The sequence below is a fragment of the Hylaeus volcanicus genome, chromosome 6, assembly GCF_026283585.1.
Source record: "Hylaeus volcanicus isolate JK05 chromosome 6, UHH_iyHylVolc1.0_haploid, whole genome shotgun sequence".
NCBI classification, from domain to species: domain Eukaryota; kingdom Metazoa; phylum Arthropoda; class Insecta; order Hymenoptera; family Colletidae; genus Hylaeus; species Hylaeus volcanicus.
The window spans coordinates 10,590,660-10,608,420 of NC_071981.1; the positions used below are offsets into that span (position 1 = coordinate 10,590,660).

Here is a 17,761-nt window from a genome sequence, read left to right on the forward strand (position 1 = left end):
GAGGTGACCTTGACATTTTATAAAAAAATGTTTGTTTGGAATTTTCTACGTTAAAATGTTTAACCGACTGAACACAAATTAGCTTTTGTTTAAAACATTTTTATGTGAAATTATTGAAAATACCTGAAAAATTGTGTGGATCATTCAGACGAACACCTTGTACACATATGTAAACGGAAACATAAAAATTAACGAGACGATCAAAACACATAAAATGACATAATATTATGTAATATTCATGTCGTGACATTTAATTGAAACATATCCAAGGACATTCGAGTAAGTTGGTTTTCTTTATAAGAGTACGAAGTCGTATAACTTGACTACAACACTTAATGTACCAGTCTTAAATTTATTCGTTTTTCAAATTTATTTAATTATTGTTCTACATTACTTTGCATTTGCATTTGATTGCATACTTCTCTTCATAATGACCAAAGAACATGAACTTTGATACTCCTCGAATGTATTTATTGTTATAACTAACAAAGTGTGTACGAAGTCGATTATAATATTTTTCCAAAAATTAATTAATTTAATTCAAAAGTTACATGTATATTTATCGCAAAGCATACAAGTTGATAAGATGATTAAGTCCGTTAGTATGACTTTCAATTATAAATATTCATAATGAAGAGTGAGAATACAACTTTTATTTATGAATGTGTATTTTGAAACTTTTTCTGTGTTTATTCTAATCAATAAAACGTTTAGTTTCTTCATTTTCTAATATTCATCGCTTCTAGCAGATCGACACAAACGGAATCGTGGAAAAAATTTGAAACCAGTTGGACCGGGGGCTCGTTCGTAAGCATGTACATAAATTATCCAGTGAAGTCCAGTTGACCTTGACAAGCCTCTACGTGATTATCACGCGTTTTATAATTTTAAGACTGTGTCTCAGTCGTCCAAAAGAACTGAAACGATGAAGTCTTTCGTAGAATATTCTCGAGATTGCGAGTTTCCTATTGAAAATCTTCCCTATGGTGTCTTCTCAACTGCGAGTAATGTAAGTAGACAAGAACACAAAGCATCATAAACTTATTAGCTGTAGATTGAAATGTAACTCTCGTCGCGAGAAATGTTTGTAGGTTATATGAATTTGAAAAACATATTACTCTAATGAATGAATGGGTATTATATAATTATTGAAATCAAACAATATTACTAAAATAGAAATATTTATCTTCTAAATTTAAGCATAAATCTTCGTTTTATCTACTGAATTTTATTGATAAGATTGCGCATTCTCGGTTCATTAAAACGAAACGCCATCTACTAACGTTGTGGACAAGCGCTAACTAAAGGCGCGCAATTAGAAATGGTCAAACGATTATCGGTCAAATATTTTGTATTTTTCAGTGAAATTTTTGATTCTCAATTTCTCTTATAGAAACACAGTGTCCGTTACACTGTACTCGTGAGTGCTTTATTAGGTTTTGAGTACAAAGTACAACGATTACGAAATTGATGAATCATGCCATAAATTAATGATGCTATAAAAAACATTTGATGACTTCGTTAAACGTATAAATGGGTATTTGCAGTGATTTCCTTATTTGCTAAGTTACTCGATTGATCACACTATTCGAAAATTGCATGACTCGACACGATCGAGTCACACCTTCATTTCCCAAACGGTAATATCGATTGCGAGTAACGCACTGTATCATGATAAATCATGAATCTTCCAGCCGCAAAAGAGGATCGGAGTAGCAGTGGGCGATGAAATTTTAGATCTTTCCGTTATCTCTCACCTTTTCGACGGGCCACTGTTAAAAAACAATCAAGATGTCTTCCGTCGCGATTGTCTCAACGACTTCATGGCTTTGGGGAGACCCGCCTGGGTAGAAGCAAGAACCAGACTCCAACACTTGTTGGCAGCCGTTAATAACACGTTGCAGGAGCCAGATATGCGATCAAAGTAAGATTAGAAAACTTGTAGTCTTTTATTAAAAGATGCAGTAAGATTTCATATGATCTTTTAATTTTCTCCCGCAGAGCATTCGTGCTACAAAGCGAAGCAACGATGCACCTGCCAGCGAAAATCGGTGATTACACTGATTTTTATTCTTCTATTCACCATGCCACAAATGTGGGGATCATGTTCCGCGACAAAGAAAATGCATTGATGCCCAATTGGTAATTAATTCGTACTACTATAATTTTTTTTTAAATCTAAATTAAAGTCGTATCAACTCTTATTATTAGCGGCGGTAACGTTAAAGTTTACTTATATTATTTTATTAATCTTCATTTATTTGATAAAATCAAGGAGATCGTGAATCTTATTCTTTTTAATGTTATCTTTTAGTGGAGTGTCTATTGATTATTTTTTCAAAGTCGTGTAAATAATTATTCGTATTTTAATTCCGAACTGGAGACATTACAGTCTATATTTCAAACGGAATGTTACTTAATTACACGCTTCAGATAATTTGTATTGTTTTTAAATGTTTGTTCAAAGACCTAATAGAGTCTATGTAAACATAGGAAATATTTACCCGTTGGTTACCATGGGAGAGCGAGCTCCGTTGTTGTTTCCGGCACACCGATAAGACGACCACGTGGTCAGACACTTCCGGTAGAAGGTGCAGCCCCGGCCTTTGGGCCTTCCAGACTAATGGATTTCGAGCTCGAAGTGGCTTTCTTTGTTGGAGGACCTCCAACAAATGTGGGCGACACCGTCCCAGCATCGAAAGCCAACGAACATATATTTGGAATGGTTACCATGAATGACTGGAGCGGTAAAATGTTAAACATACACGGGAGAAAACTAACAGTATGAATTAATAAGAACTAACAATACCATCAAAAACCTCTGCTTTTTCGCTAACATATCATTGCAATTAATTGCTCCTAAGATAGAAAATAACAATGTTTATCATCATGATGATTGAACGTTATTAAATATATATTAATATACAGTCAATCCCATAAGTATTCATACCTTTTATGTCTGCTGACGACATTTGTCTAAGTTAATTGATAAGTTTGATGTTTCTAAATAAAGTTTTTATTATAAATATATGCATGTGCGAAGTCTATATATTTACATATTTACAATGAATCATTTATTTGGAAACATCAAACCTGTCAGTTAATTTAGACAAATTTTTTCAATAGACATAGAGGGTACGAATACTTATGAGACTGACTTATTTATATGTATGCATATACAAATATAGCATTCGTATAATACAATTTTTCATCATTAGTGTAAAAATGATTGAAAGGTAGATTCAAAATCACCTGAAAATTTAGAAATTACACTTTAAAGAACAAAATTATAATTTATAATCGCAAAGAGGAAGCTTTGTGTGGGGCCTCGCGGAATCGCGATGGAGGAACGTTAGGTGTTCAAAAATATAAACTTTCAAGCTCGTGGGAATCGTGTTTTATTGAAATGCAGCGACGTGCTCGCGATCGCGTTTTTCGAGCTTCTGCCATTTCTTCTTTTCGGAAGAAGGTTCGAGGATATCGCAGACATGACATTCAACTGAAAACTACCCTGATTGGATAGTTCGTTAAAATCGCAACCTAATCAGGTAACCTAAATAGCCCACTTGGTCTACGTCCTGCCTTCCTCGAACGGTACAAAATTGGCCGTGAAGGTTTGTCCGTGACGTGTGATGTAGCGGGTTTTCGTAATTTATATAAATGAATTTTTCTGAAAACTAATTATATTCCTGCTAATCTAAATCTAATCTCACCTTACACTTTACACCTTACACTTTGTACTTTTTATATCTAAAGATCTTATTCCAAGTTCGCAGCCATTAGCTCGGTATTCTTCGCGACGAAGAATTGTTCGTCACGAATAATACCGATTACCAGGTCTCATCACGTGGAGGTTGCTGCGACTGGAGACTCGGCGATAGATAGAAGGAATCAAAGTTTCTTTGATTACCCTCTACATAGAGTATACATACGTAGATGCATACTCTACATAGAGTCAACGAGCTTAATACTAAATACGAAACCGTGGAAATCAAAGAAAACAAAGTCCCTTTGATTTCCAAAGTCTAAGTCTGACTCTGGCAAATAATTATTTGAACTAAATGGAAGCTAAATGGAAATCGCGACACGACGCGACCATGTAACTAGACTTACAGAGTCAGTCCTGTTTCCTCTTGGTGGGCCTGGTTCGAGAGAAAGACAATCAACGTCTCCGCTCAGTACGCTACTCCCTGCATACCTGTTGTCGAGGGCCCGTTCCCGACCTTACAGTGTACGTCGGGACGCCTGACCTTGGCGACACCAGGTATGTCTGACGGTCGTAGAGTCTGAGACGGAGTTCTACTCCCTGCACATCGTCAGGAGTCCAGGACCCGACTTGCACCCGTCTCACTACACTTTTGGATTTACTGCACCGCGCCGAGAACCTCGACTTCGCCGGACGTGTACAGAGAGTAGAAGATTCCTCGGAGGCGTTGATTGACCCTCTCTCAAATCAGACCCACTGGAGGACGGCAACCGATCTCGGCCAGTCACATGGTTGGTCACTCTGGTTATAGCATCAAGCAGTAGTGACCGAAGTGAAGCACGAAATTGCGAGTCCAACATGGACCTACGAACAAACAAAAGAATTGAACAAATGATTAATAATTATTTGACAGAGGCAAACACTCGTACATCCATGCCTTAAAACTAACTTAAATACATGCCTTAAAACTAACCAAACCAAACTAAGGTACCCGCAAGCAATACCAAGCTACGATAACTAAGGGAAACTACACTACGCAAAAATAGGAGGGAGACGAGACGCAGACGCGCAATCGCGAGATCCATACCGATCGAAGGATCGTCGAAGAATGAGATCGCGCCCTTCGTATACCTGTGTCGAGGGTCGCGGCTCGCTTGTGCCTCTCAAAGTAGAGAAGGGGAAGGGCGAACAACAACCGCGTGACGGTCGCGTCGAAGGCTCGTTGAATCTAAAGAGACAGCAATTCTTGAAATATTAATATCACAGCAAAATCATATTCCCCATCATTGTTTAAATAATAAGTATTGTTGATAATTAATTTAACTGTTGTCAGAAATTAATATTTAGTTGGTGCAGTCAATAAGTATTAGAATATTGACAAATTTCTCACGATTAATGTCTCGAATGAGTACCTATTCAGAACCATTATTGTTATTAATATTTAATCGAACACTGAATGATGCTGTATACATCACAAATGTTTTATTATGTCGGAGATATTAAGTTTTAATTGTTCCAATTAATAGATATTAAAATATAGAAAAATATCTTATTCTCAACTTTTCGTGTTCGGAAATATTACTTTCTCGAAAAACATTGGTATAATAATCTAAAACTTTAAAATGGATTGAATATGTACATTTCCGAATTAATTAACTATTTACAATGCATATAGTAACATTCAGTCTTCGATTAAATATTAATAAGAATCACGGTTCAGAATAAGTATTGAACACAGTAATCGTGAGAAATTTGTCTATATTGTTATATCTGTTAGCTGGAATAAAAATTAATTTCTGATAATAGTTACATTAATTATTAACAATATTTGTTCAAGCAATGACCGAGAATATGACTTTGCTGTAATATTACACCACATGGACAGCGGTAGATGCTTTCTCTAAAAATATTCAAAATCATTACTAATCGCATCTCGAAATCGAGACGAGATCGAGATCTATCTCGTCTCGTGCGCATCACTAGCCGTGATCTAGCGTGGACCTATGTGGCCTCGGTCAGCGGACCCTTCCGATTTCGGGATTTATGATACCCAGCATTTGCTATTGAAGCTGAGAACGAAAGATTTTACAGAATAAGACATGTGTAAATTGTACATACTGAAAAGGACTTTCTCAAAAATAGCTTCGATGTTGCTCGTCTCATAAACCGACTCGACCATCTGCACGTTTATAATTTTGCAATAAGAAACTTGTTTTCACGCTCAAAAGAATATTACACAATTCCTATTTTTGTGTTATTCGAGATTATAAATTTTAGAAAACACAATATCGCAATACTAAATTATTATCGTGATTAACTCAGTGACTGTTTGCAGCGAGAGACATACAAAAATGGGAGTACGTCCCCTTGGGCCCATTTGGGGCAAAGAATTTTGGGACGACCATTTCCCCGTGGGTTGTTACCATGGAAGCCCTAGAACCATTCAAAGTGCCCAACATGCTCCAAGATCCAGTTCCATTTCCGTATTTGCAGCACAGCGAGTCCTGTAACTTTGACATCAAGTTGGAAGTCGATATTAAACGTAAGATTAATTCCTATTCCTTTAGAACGCACTGTTGTTACAATAGTTAGGTGATGACAATTAACAGCATAAGCAACGATTTTTTGACACGTGGCTGTTGAATATTTTTTCATTAAGAAGGTACCCTTTCTTTGTTAACAGTTTCGAGGTAATTTTCATCATTTTTTCCACAGTCAATGTACTTGACATAAACTCTTAAAATTTTGTACGGTTACTTATACATGTACGTACAATATTTTATTAAATTTATAATTATCCTGCTTAGATGGTTTCAAAGTTATGATTCATAACTTATGAACAATATTCCACGTCACGTCATGAATGTGACAAGTTATCGCTCTGGTGGTCCGAACCAATGACTTTTTTCTATTCATTACGAATATGATTATAGCCTATGATTATAGATTATAGATGTCTAAATTAACCTATAGATTATAGATTATGAACTAAGGAATAAAGTATTAAAAGAAAATTTACGAATGGCGGCATTTTAAACTTAAATCTTCGATCTTTTGCAAATATTTGTGTCTATAGTTACCCGAGTAGAATAGTAATGTTTAATATATCAAAAATATCCTACTACTGCAGAAATGCGCTTGTTAAGACATCGAGTTAAGATACTCAAAAAACACCGTCTCGAGAAAAATGCCTTAAATATTGTGTATTCCATCATTCTAACGGACCAGCTCGTTATATAAAGATTATAACTATGATATTTTTCAAATCTTCTTAGTATAATTTAGTAAAAACATTTTAAAAACCTTAAACAATGAGGATATACAAAGAATCTACTTTTGACCCCCAGAGAGAGTACCCTCTTAAACACATGGCTGTTAAATACTTTTATATTAAACAAATATTATAATTACTAAGTTCGTAACGTGGTTGTTACGTATAACAGCTCCAAGCGGTGTCGTCACCACCGTTTGCCGCAGCAACTATAAATACCAGTACTGGACACCCCAGCAGCAATTAGCTCACCACACCGTAACCGGATGCAATATCAATCCAGGCGATTTAATGGCTTCGGGCACAATAAGCGGCGAGGTGCGTCCCAAATTTTTATTTATCGGCAACAGCTGAAATTAAATGGTCGAATTACTCGTCGTATTAACCCTTTCTCCTGTGGTTTAGTCCTCTGACTCCTTTGGCTCCATGCTCGAGTTATCCTGGAAAGGTACTCGAGCCGTGCAGTTGAAAGATGGAACCAGCAGGAAGTTCCTCCAAGACGGCGACGAAGTTTTCATTCGCGGTGCGTTCACCTTCTCGTTTAAATAGTTCAAGAAGTCTATAGTCTGACCGATTACCGTTTTTTCCAGGTTACTGTGTCGGCGATGGCTATAGAATTGGATTCGGGCCGTGCTCAGGGAAATTGTTACCCGCTTTTCCTCAATAATTCTGTTTCGTGTGTAATTTCTCGTATTTGAGACTCCAGACATCCTACTTTGTACGAAACCTGTAATAAAGCAAATAAAGTCGTAAATTTCTAAACCAGTTTATTGTTCCTAAAGCTGCAAATGTGTGTCAAAGGTATGAAATATGAATGTTTTAAATTTCAATTTCTCAAGCCAATTGAACGTTTCATGCCAATGAATAAAACTTAGTTGGTGAAATGAGAAGTTTCTTTTTTTTTTTTAATTTCACGAGCCAAAGGAGTATTTAAATATTGATCTTGATGTTACGAGTGAGTTTGTGGTATCGTGCAATATACTATATCGTATGGTGACTATGATATCGATTCTTGCGATGGCCGTGGTAAATTCGATCAATAAACAGGCCAGTACAGGTGCAGGTAGAACGAGTACCAAGGGAACATGGCTGCTATTCTGTTGAAGTGAGTAAAACGTGATAAATATAATTCGAGTAATATGTGCTGGTGCGACAGAGAATAATATAGTACATTAAAGCATTTATCGAAGATTATTTTCGCATTAGGAATACGATGGCTGCCAATTACTAAAAGCAATGAAAAGTTAGATCAGTAATACAAACTCATTATTTGCGTGTTGCTTCATCGTTTAAACCCGCGCTGTGTCGTAACCTCGAATCAATAAAAATGAATTGAATTATTTAATTTCGTACAATTAAAAATTAAATCAAATTATTCTTTTTCTTCACTAAATGATTTATTGATCTGAGAATTATTTGTCGAGCATTATTTTTATGAATAAAAGTTAAATTAATCGATAAGAGCAACGCTTCTTCGCATAATTAATTTTATCAACTAATAAATTTTGTAATTATTTTAAGAAACATAATCTATTTATTTGACTAACAATAAGTCAAGCTCCGATTAAACACGTGACCAATGATCGTTAGGAGCTTGCACAGTTTGGAATCATTAGACGAGCCAACGGTAAAGTGGACCATTCCCCTAAACGACGGCAATCATGTGATAGAATTCGAACATGGAACAGCGACGGGACGTCGAGTGGTAAAGGTTGACGGGAAGGAATTGATTCACAGAGATTGGATGTTTCATCTCGTTGGCGACGAAGCTTTCACATTCAACGATAACAAATTCGTCATCAGAGTTGATCCAATTCCAGGCGAGTGTATCTAACTCTCGCGAGATGTCTGTTTTCAAAATGAACAAGTAACAGCTAAATGAAATTTATACAGGTTTAAGGTACTGTTATACTTTGTGGGTAAACGGGAAGAGCTACACACATTTTGTCAAATCCCAGACGAAGGTTCTGGAGACCTGGTTGGCCAACGTTGGAAATGAAGAATACAGAATAGTGTTAGGTGACTGGTGAATCGTCGACACTCTTCCATTAGTTAGAAAACAGTGAAATAACAATGTTGTATTGTTTTGTAGATAAACAGACGCAAAACGTTTGGGTTAACGGCGAGCAGATCGAAACACAGGTAAGAACCATTGTTGAGCTTCTAAGTAAAGATCAAACGATAACCAAAAATTAGATCAATCAAATAACGAGCAACGTCGGAGAGGTCTTTTACGAAAAAAGTAGAAATTAATGAGAGTGGTATTGTAGGGTCTTAAACAAGAGTGTTTCGTTTAAATAATTCGTTAATTTAAATTCGTTTAAATAAGTACGAATGATTACTGGAAGGATATAAATTAATTTTTGGAACAAAAATATAAAAAGTATAAAAAGTATGAAATAATTTCTAGCTAATTTGGATATATGCATAAAATTGTCGCGCTCTTTATATAGTGCGACACACAATAAACTTTTAAATATAAACACAGTTTTTAATGTTAAAGGTAGATCTAGTTCGAGCGAATTGATTTTTCTTTCAGAGCGATTTTACCGACGAAGGCGCGGAAATACTTTTCTCGGTAGCAGAGCTCCCAGCCACGATCAGGTCATACAGTTCGGGGCAAAAAGACATCGGAATAGTACATTCTTTGTACATCAACGAGGTAGAGATTCAGAAGGAGACGCTGCTAAAGGAATCCGAGGACTCGTGAATCTAAGTCGGATAGACTGGGTGTTTAGAAAAACTCTGTAATTTCACGTGCCACGAAAATTTCTTACACTTTGTAAATAATGCAATAAATGTATTTTGAGAAGATTATTCGTTGTTTCACGATTAAATCAAGAGATATATTAAGCCATTTTCAGGACGTGTGCCTTTAATTTAAATTTGGCATCATGATTTTATAGTTTAAACTATAAATATATGTAATTACAATTAAAAAACACTAAAAGGTATTATAGAAGGTAATCAAGTTATTTCTAAGTAATGATAGGTCATTGGTGTGTTATGTACGGAGATTCCACTCTGTTATCGTCGTCTCTATCGAACCTCTCCTCCGTGACATCTGTCCTTCGGAGCGGATACAAGCATGGCGCTCTGATAAAGTTTTTACCGAGAAAAAGGGGCGCGTGGCAGTAGTGATTTCCACGAAAAATTAAGAGATACGTGCCTCCACGCATCTCCTTATATGGGCATCATAGTAACGACTCCCACTACCGTTTTTATCCGAATTTAGGGTATACAGCGTGTTCACAAATATGTGGGACCTTTTTTCAGAATCAAGCTTCCATACCAATATAAATCGAAAATATTTTTTTTTATGTGCATCTTTCTCGCGTGTTAGTGCCTCCGTGTGCGACCACGGTCGGCGACCGTGTGTTCAGCTGACAAGGATTCAAACAGCCCGCACCGGAAGTTAGATCTGTAAGTTTCAACCGCCTATATCTCGACAACGAATCCTTAGATTGCAAAATGGTAAGGGACTTTTCGATTTATACTGATATCATGCCGGTATGTGTCGTTGCTGGAACGTGACGGTCCATGCCGTATAGTCTGAATCGACCTTTATACGTAACAAAGCGGCGCCTTATCTTATAACAGACAACTTCGATGTTCTCTTACAATTCAAATTGAACCAATCTTAGAAAATGTTGAGCCAATCGTGTGAACGTGTTACGTATACGTGACGGTATTCAGGTCACAAATTGAAAATCTAACCCTTGTATCGTTTTTGGTTTCATATTAACACGAATCATTTTTCTGTACTTCACCGAGTAAATAAATATCACGATGTCGATACGGGAGAGTATATTGAGTATCGGGTCACGAATGGTTCAGAGATTGGATGACGACATACATTTCGATGGTGCGTGTCCACTGAACCACGTTAATCGATGTACTCTGCTTTCAAAATGAACGAAAATTTGCTCGATTTCAGTCATGACTTACGAAGAACTGCAACAGATGCAGGACGATATTTTGCAGAAGATATGGATGATGACTCTGGAGAACGACGTGTACGAGCGATATATCACGCGACACGATCCTCAAATTATGAAAAGTAAACACTATCACAATGACGATTTCTTCAAAGAAACAGATATTTATTTATGAGGGACCGTATAAATTTCAACGTCCATGTAAATCACTAAATTTCTCATTAAGCCATAATACATCTGTTGGAGAGGTCGAAATTCGCACGAAGACTAACGGCGCATCTAGCATCGAAGACGTCGCACATGAGTTTTCGTGAAAGCATCATGAGCATCCACGACATTGGCAAACACAGCATTACCAGCGCGACCAGCATGACCAGCATCTTATCCGGAAGTCGACTAGGAACATCAAGCATCTTCACAATGAGAACTCAGAGTGAGAGTGCAAAGTTAGAATTAATTTCCAGAGTACTAGTCTTTTTCGAGTCGCTAATAACCCATTTCAATGATTGATGAAACAGTGACCAGTTAAAAATTAAGTTCTCCTTTTTTTGTTAGTTGAAAGTAATCTACATCACTTCTATTGCTAACTCAAACAATCATAGTTTGTTTTATAATTCATTTATCGAAGACGATGATAGTCCTCATTCGATAAAATTCGCTCTCAATATTTGTTTTTGTTTTTAGAATTAGTATTTAATTCTTTACAAAGATTAATATATCAAAGAACTCTGTTAGACAGAAACTCCATTCCTTAATATAAAATTTGTTTGAACTGTCCCAACCAGACCTGAGTATATTTTAATTTGAAATAAAACTAAGAAATAACTATTTGAAATAACTTATTTTAAACCATTATTTTCAATACAGTTATTTAAAAATAAAAATGAGAATCAATTTACTTGAAATAATAGCTATTACAAATAACGAATTACCTCCTTTTTTTATTTCTTTAATAGACGAAATAATTTTCAAAATATTATTCAATAAACAGAATTTATTTACAAACATTTTTACAATAATTTGCTTCGGGTAAAATTCCTTCTTCAAAATGTTTAACATAGACAGGTCAGTGTTGTGATCTTGAACAAAATGTCAATACATTTATTTCTTCTCGACTTTGGATAGCAAACGTGAAATTGTTTCCTATTTAATACTTGTAATTTCACCTGATATAATTTTGAAAAACTATTTCACAATTATTCCAAATTACTATAAAATAAAATAAAGTAACATGTTATTTGACATTATATTCCAAATAATGTTATTTGAAAAATAATCACAGATATAAAAATAACGAAATAAAATAACGTCTTATGTTAAATAAAATTTTAAATAATATTATTTCAATAGTGTCCAGGTCTGTTCCCAATCGTATTAACATGAAGATTAACACGAGTACCGTGTAAATCGATAATTAAATCTTTATTTGAATGTTCGAATTTGCTTTCTATCCCGAATTCATCCTGTATTTTCACCATTGTAAGAATAACTATGGCGCATCGTATACTGATGGCGAACAAAGAGGTCGAAGAGATGAGGAAGAAGCTGGAGGATTTTACGGAAGCAGTGAGGAAGAGAAAAGCGCATATGAGGGCTGAGATAGAGGAACTCCAGATCCGTACTAGCGAGGTGCACGAGGCGAAGGAAGAGTTCGAAGAGGAGGTCGTGGTCAAAGGCGTCGATCCCATCACTGGGCAAATTCCAGCGGAAAGAGTCATCAGGTGGTTGCACGAATTTCAAAATGCATATATCACGATTAGCAATGAGACTAGTAATGTGGCGATATTATCGATACCAGCTGATAGAGCATCATTTTCAAGTAATCAAGTCTAGGGTAGACAATCTTTATCATGGATGGATCATGAAATATTATAGTTTCAATTATTTGAGAACTATAGTTCAACCCACGAAAAGATTCTGAAAGGACGTGACGCGTGGAGTAATAATTACTATGTTCGAAGGACCCTTAATATTAGCAACATTAACTTCAATTAATGAAAGCATACACATAATTACTTATACGATAAAAGCTTCTTTTTCGTTTCGATACCTTATCAGTAGACAGTGGATGTTCATGCAAATGCATATTTTTACAAGGAATAGATCAGAGCTGTAAAGTAACGATTACTTTTGTATTCATTACAATTTGGAATAATTACTTTTGAATTAGAAAGTAGTTATTTAAGTAATTATTTAAGTAGTTGATTACTTTGTTTTTAGTAATTATTATGCAATACTTTGTCAACACATTGTCAAATTTAAAATGTAGTCGATGTTGTTTGCATTCCTTAAAACATATACATTTCATGAATTTTGTGTCAAAATTTGAAAACAAAATTTTTATTGCTAAAGTTACAGCCTTGAATGCAAAGCAATGTTAAGTGATCAATCGAAGGGAACTGAAACTTTAAATGGAGTTATCTCTGACCGATATTTTTTAATCTGGTTGACAGTTTTCTGAGAAAACTTTGAGTTCGATGGACATGATTCAAGTCGCATTCTCTTCAAAAAAACTTGTCGTTACGGCGGAACCTAGCCGTTTAAAAAACAATCAATTTTATTTTCAATCAAACACTTAAATATTTTTCAATATCCCACTATTTCATTTTTTTAAATATCGAGATAACCCTACGTCAAACCATATTCACAGATATCTAATTTAAAAAAATGTTTGGTTTTTTGATGTCAGGTATACCTCGTGATCACAAAGTTGTCCACCAGTCACCAGTGTTTTTTTTGCAGTGCTTATTTTTGCACGCTATAGAATCGATTGACGGAATGCTAATGACATTTTGGACAGGTTTCTGCATGCTCAATAAAATATACTGGAAGTCTCAAAACAATTCACAGCGTAGTCTTTTTACACACATTTTTTGAATATACCTATCTTAAAAGTGGTTTTGCAGTTGTCTGTCCTTTTAAGTCCATGAACATTCGCAGTCTACTAAACAGGGAAGAAGTAGGCAAATTACTCGGATATTATTTATAAAAAACGGTATCAGCCCCATCGCTAATCGCGGTAACGAATAGAATTTTCACGCGCGGGCTCTCGTGAAGATTCATCAAGGAATGGCTGAGATCGGCTAACACGATAATAGAGAGACTGCGGTTAAAGAGCGCGACGATAAAGATGCAAATCAAAAAGGCTAAACAGCAGCTGATCCAGAGAGAGGAGCTCGGGGAGGCGCTTCACGCCGTTGACTTCGAACAATTGAACATCCAGAACAAGGATTACGCAAGGATGATCGAGGAGAAGAATCGCTACGTGATCGAGATGAAGAGGATCGCAGGTGGTGAACGTTAATCGCCACGTAAAGACTCGATACCGAGAGATTTCATTCATGAATCCATTCTCGCAGGGCACTACCATTTGAAACTGACGCAACACAAACAGAAACTTAGCAACCTGTTGCTCGCGTTGAACGAGGTGAAGAAAGATATTACACTGAAAAAGGAACAAATCGAGGAATTAGAGGCTGAACGCGCGAATGTGGAAGCCGACGTGATACGAATGGACGAACGATTGAAGAATCTGCTTACTTTCATGAACAACCATACGGTAATATTAACCGAGGGGTCCGGGCGGAAGCCGTGTCCTTTGAGTCATTTTAAAGTACTTGAGTCCGTTTGAGTCATTTTAAAGTACTGCGCTTATGTCATGATTTTTTGGTGACCAATAGAAGTCATGATTGTCAGAAGATCAGAGTTGGGAGTATTTAGATAAAATTGAAGAATAATTAGAATTATGATTGATCATTAGTCAGAATAATTTAGTCGTTAGCCACAAATGTTTTGTCAAAAATAATTCCAATTGACAAGTAAATTCTGAGAAGATTACTTTCGTTAGTCACAATTATATATTACTTGTTAGCTATGACTACCGAATAATGCTTGGTCATTAGTTATGTTAAGCCTTTTGAAAAAATATTACGATACAAATATGTGTTAAATAAGTACCTAGATATTAAAAATGTGTTTATAAAGTACAAGACTCTACCATCCTCTACCATCTTCTGCAGCTATTGAACATTTCCTTGTATTGTTATTTACATAATTCGTTTGCTTATTAATAATTTTAAAAAATGGTTATACCTCATATTAATTTTTAGTTAAGTTTTGTAGCGTAGACTAAGAACTAATGATTACCCTCTGTTATATTAACACATTCGCGACCGGCAGATATTTTACGTTTCTATTCAATTTTTTATCTGTACCCGTAAAAATATGAATTTGCATAAACACCTACAGTCTATTAATAACTAATAACCAATATAATCACTTTTTCACAAATAACTAATTAATTATTATTCAGTAATAACATGGATGCATGACTGCTAGTCATTAATCGCAATGAATATTAACTATCGCATAACTAATATTCTTTAATTATGAGTCATTATTCCACAAAGTATTAAAATCACATAGTGTCAGATAGTGTTAGACAGTCAGATAGTATTCTATTAATCTCTTGTAGCTCGAGTCATTTCGAAGTACCTGTGCTTATGTCATGATTATTTCATCGTCAATTGAATTTGTGATTGTTTGGTTGAATAGGTAGGTGTCGAACATTATTCTATCAAGGGTACTCCGTTTTCTATTATCCGTATGCTCTCTTTGATTGGTACATGGATAAAAAAGTCTAGACAGACCACAGCTTACACCCGAAAGTCTCAGTTATCATCAACCGTGAAGAATCACACCGTGGAAAGCCGAATGTCTTCATCGTAGAATAAATATTAAATTTTGCCTTCGTAGGTGCCCGATATCCTAGATTTCGTAAAATTGACGGTGGAACTGAAGGAACTACAGAAGACCTACAAACTCTTAGAGAGGCGCAGAAACGTTGAGAAAATAATATATCAAACATCCAAGAAGCAAATTCGGAATGTTAAACTTACTAGCAGTAGTAAGATGATGTAAGTTACTGAGGAAACAATCATTTACTCCTCCATAGATAATATTTCCTCCTCAAATTATGTTAGACTTCCGAAACAATTCTACGATAGAATAACACTAACAATAATCTTTACTGACATATAAATTCATAGACAAATTTTAATATGCATAAAGTTTCATCTATACTCACCCTGTTGTGAGAAGTTGCAAGACAGTTGTTGCAATCAGTTGCGATCTTGTTTGTAGACCATTCTATTCTATTATAACAACAAAAATACATATTCATAATAGTATTTAATTACATATCAAAAGTGTACATAATAAATATTACCTCAGAGCTATGTGAGCTTACGGAGGTTTGAAGTAATATCCAGAATAAATATGTTTTTGTCGATAAATCATAGAGAGAATACAAAAAATGACTAATAATTTTATTAATGTAAACTGTACGATACTTCAGGAAAAAGCTGAAACTGATATCCAATACGATATTTCCGATTGCACCGTACGACAGACCTTCGATGGTTGTTAGCGAGAGCTGAGTCCGTGGTCTTTGAAATCGTTCGCAGTCGTCGGATGGCAGAAGATACTTGCCAGGACGCAACGGTGCAATTATATCTGTAAAAAATGAATTACGCGGTCCTGTACCGTCACTGATTACGCCACCGGATAATTGGAGTTACGGTGCTTGTCTAGAAGACGAAGCAAGCTTGAAAGAATTGTCCACTTTCCATAATACTCATACTTTCTGCAAAATATAAATTGTGTACGAGTAAAAGAAACTGGAAAAACATAATTCAACGTTTTTGTTCTTACATTTTTATGAAACATTGATTGTTGTATAGTTACGAAAATAGCCTGACTAAAGTGACTAGTAACCTTTTTTGACTATGGATTAGATGTGATAAGGTGTATTCTTTCTGCGATAGTTCATGAGTAGACTGCGGATTTTTATAAAAAATAAAATCTTCGCGAGCGTGCCTACAAAAATTGAACCTAAATAGGAATTTATTTTATTCTGCAAATATTATAACATGAACTTTACTTTCAATCTTTTTTATATTCTTGCATATTGTTTCCATTTTGTAGTTCCTTGTACATTCAAATTTCCTATAAATGCATAAAGATCCGCAGTCTATTCATGAGTTATTGATACCTTTCAACACGTTAGTAAAATTGAAATCATTTATGATTGTAGACATAGATGAAGTTATTTATGAAAAATGAATGTTAAAGTTGAAGTTTAATGACGAATTCGGTCGTGTGATTAATGGCCAATAATTCATTTCTTTGTGAATTATTTTTATTTTCCATTATCTCCTAAACTATGCGACTAAATAACATGCTGTACAGTGCAAATTTTATCTTCATGAAATTTCCCAGATGATCAAATGATTCTTTTTTACCTATTATACCTATAATAAATTGTAATAAATACCCTTAACGTTCACGTTATAATTTTCAATTCGTTTTTAACATAGAAAACGTTATTGTGGTTTAAATATAAAAGTTAGGTATATCGTGTCGCTGACTTTTTTTTAGATCTATTGATAATCATTATTTTTGTATTATATTATTTTACGCATATCCAACTACTCAGTAGTCAAGGAACGCTTTTCTTCCGACTTGATTTACAAATTTTGAGATTTCAAATTAAACGTACTTTTATGAAAATGAAACATATCCTATGTTACTTAGGAATAGTGTAGCTTTCTATTACTGAAACATTTTTATAATCAGTTCAGTAGAAATTACCCCCTACATACAAATAAACAAACTTTACCTCTTTATAATATTAGTATAGATTATGAATATATGGATATTAACATTGAAATTAATAATAGACGCAGGACTACTACAGAAACGAAACTATAATCAATGCAAAAATAATAATTTGACCCGCAAATCGTAGATTGTCGATCACTGGTTTAACTTTCTATGACCTCGCTT

The 17,761-nt window shown here is 35.0% G+C and overlaps 4 protein-coding genes across 4 annotated transcripts; all 4 read left to right on the forward strand.

Moving 5' to 3' along the window:
- The first annotated feature begins 848 nt into the window (after positions 1-848).
- On the forward strand, positions 849-7,743 carry LOC128878337 (fumarylacetoacetase). The gene is made up of 8 exons (XM_054126460.1): positions 849-1,009; positions 1,695-1,924; positions 2,002-2,142; positions 2,494-2,747; positions 6,042-6,248; positions 7,150-7,295; positions 7,383-7,500; positions 7,568-7,743. Exons 1-8 carry the CDS (start codon positions 926-928, stop codon positions 7,642-7,644), a joined length of 1,257 nt encoding a protein of 418 aa, XP_053982435.1. The 5' UTR covers positions 849-925; the 3' UTR covers positions 7,645-7,743.
- Positions 7,744-7,873: 130 nt separating this feature from the next.
- LOC128878338 (fas apoptotic inhibitory molecule 1) lies at positions 7,874-9,788 on the forward strand. The gene is made up of 5 exons (XM_054126461.1): positions 7,874-8,082; positions 8,568-8,797; positions 8,871-8,996; positions 9,070-9,119; positions 9,517-9,788. The coding sequence occupies exons 1-5, from the start codon at positions 8,063-8,065 to the stop codon at positions 9,685-9,687; spliced, it is 597 nt and encodes a 198-aa protein (XP_053982436.1). The 5' UTR covers positions 7,874-8,062; the 3' UTR covers positions 9,688-9,788.
- Positions 9,789-10,766: 978 nt separating this feature from the next.
- LOC128878534 (uncharacterized) lies at positions 10,767-12,748 on the forward strand. The gene is made up of 4 exons (XM_054126820.1): positions 10,767-10,842; positions 10,915-11,037; positions 11,142-11,361; positions 12,400-12,748. Exons 1-4 carry the CDS (start codon positions 10,767-10,769, stop codon positions 12,746-12,748), a joined length of 768 nt encoding a protein of 255 aa, XP_053982795.1.
- An 834-nt stretch (positions 12,749-13,582) lies between these two features.
- Positions 13,583-16,353, forward strand: LOC128878535 (coiled-coil domain-containing protein 113-like). Its single transcript, XM_054126821.1, has 5 exons — positions 13,583-13,644; positions 13,973-14,205; positions 14,275-14,474; positions 15,671-15,831; positions 16,272-16,353. Exons 1-5 carry the CDS (start codon positions 13,583-13,585, stop codon positions 16,351-16,353), a joined length of 738 nt encoding a protein of 245 aa, XP_053982796.1.
- Positions 16,354-17,761: the final 1,408 nt, after the last annotated feature.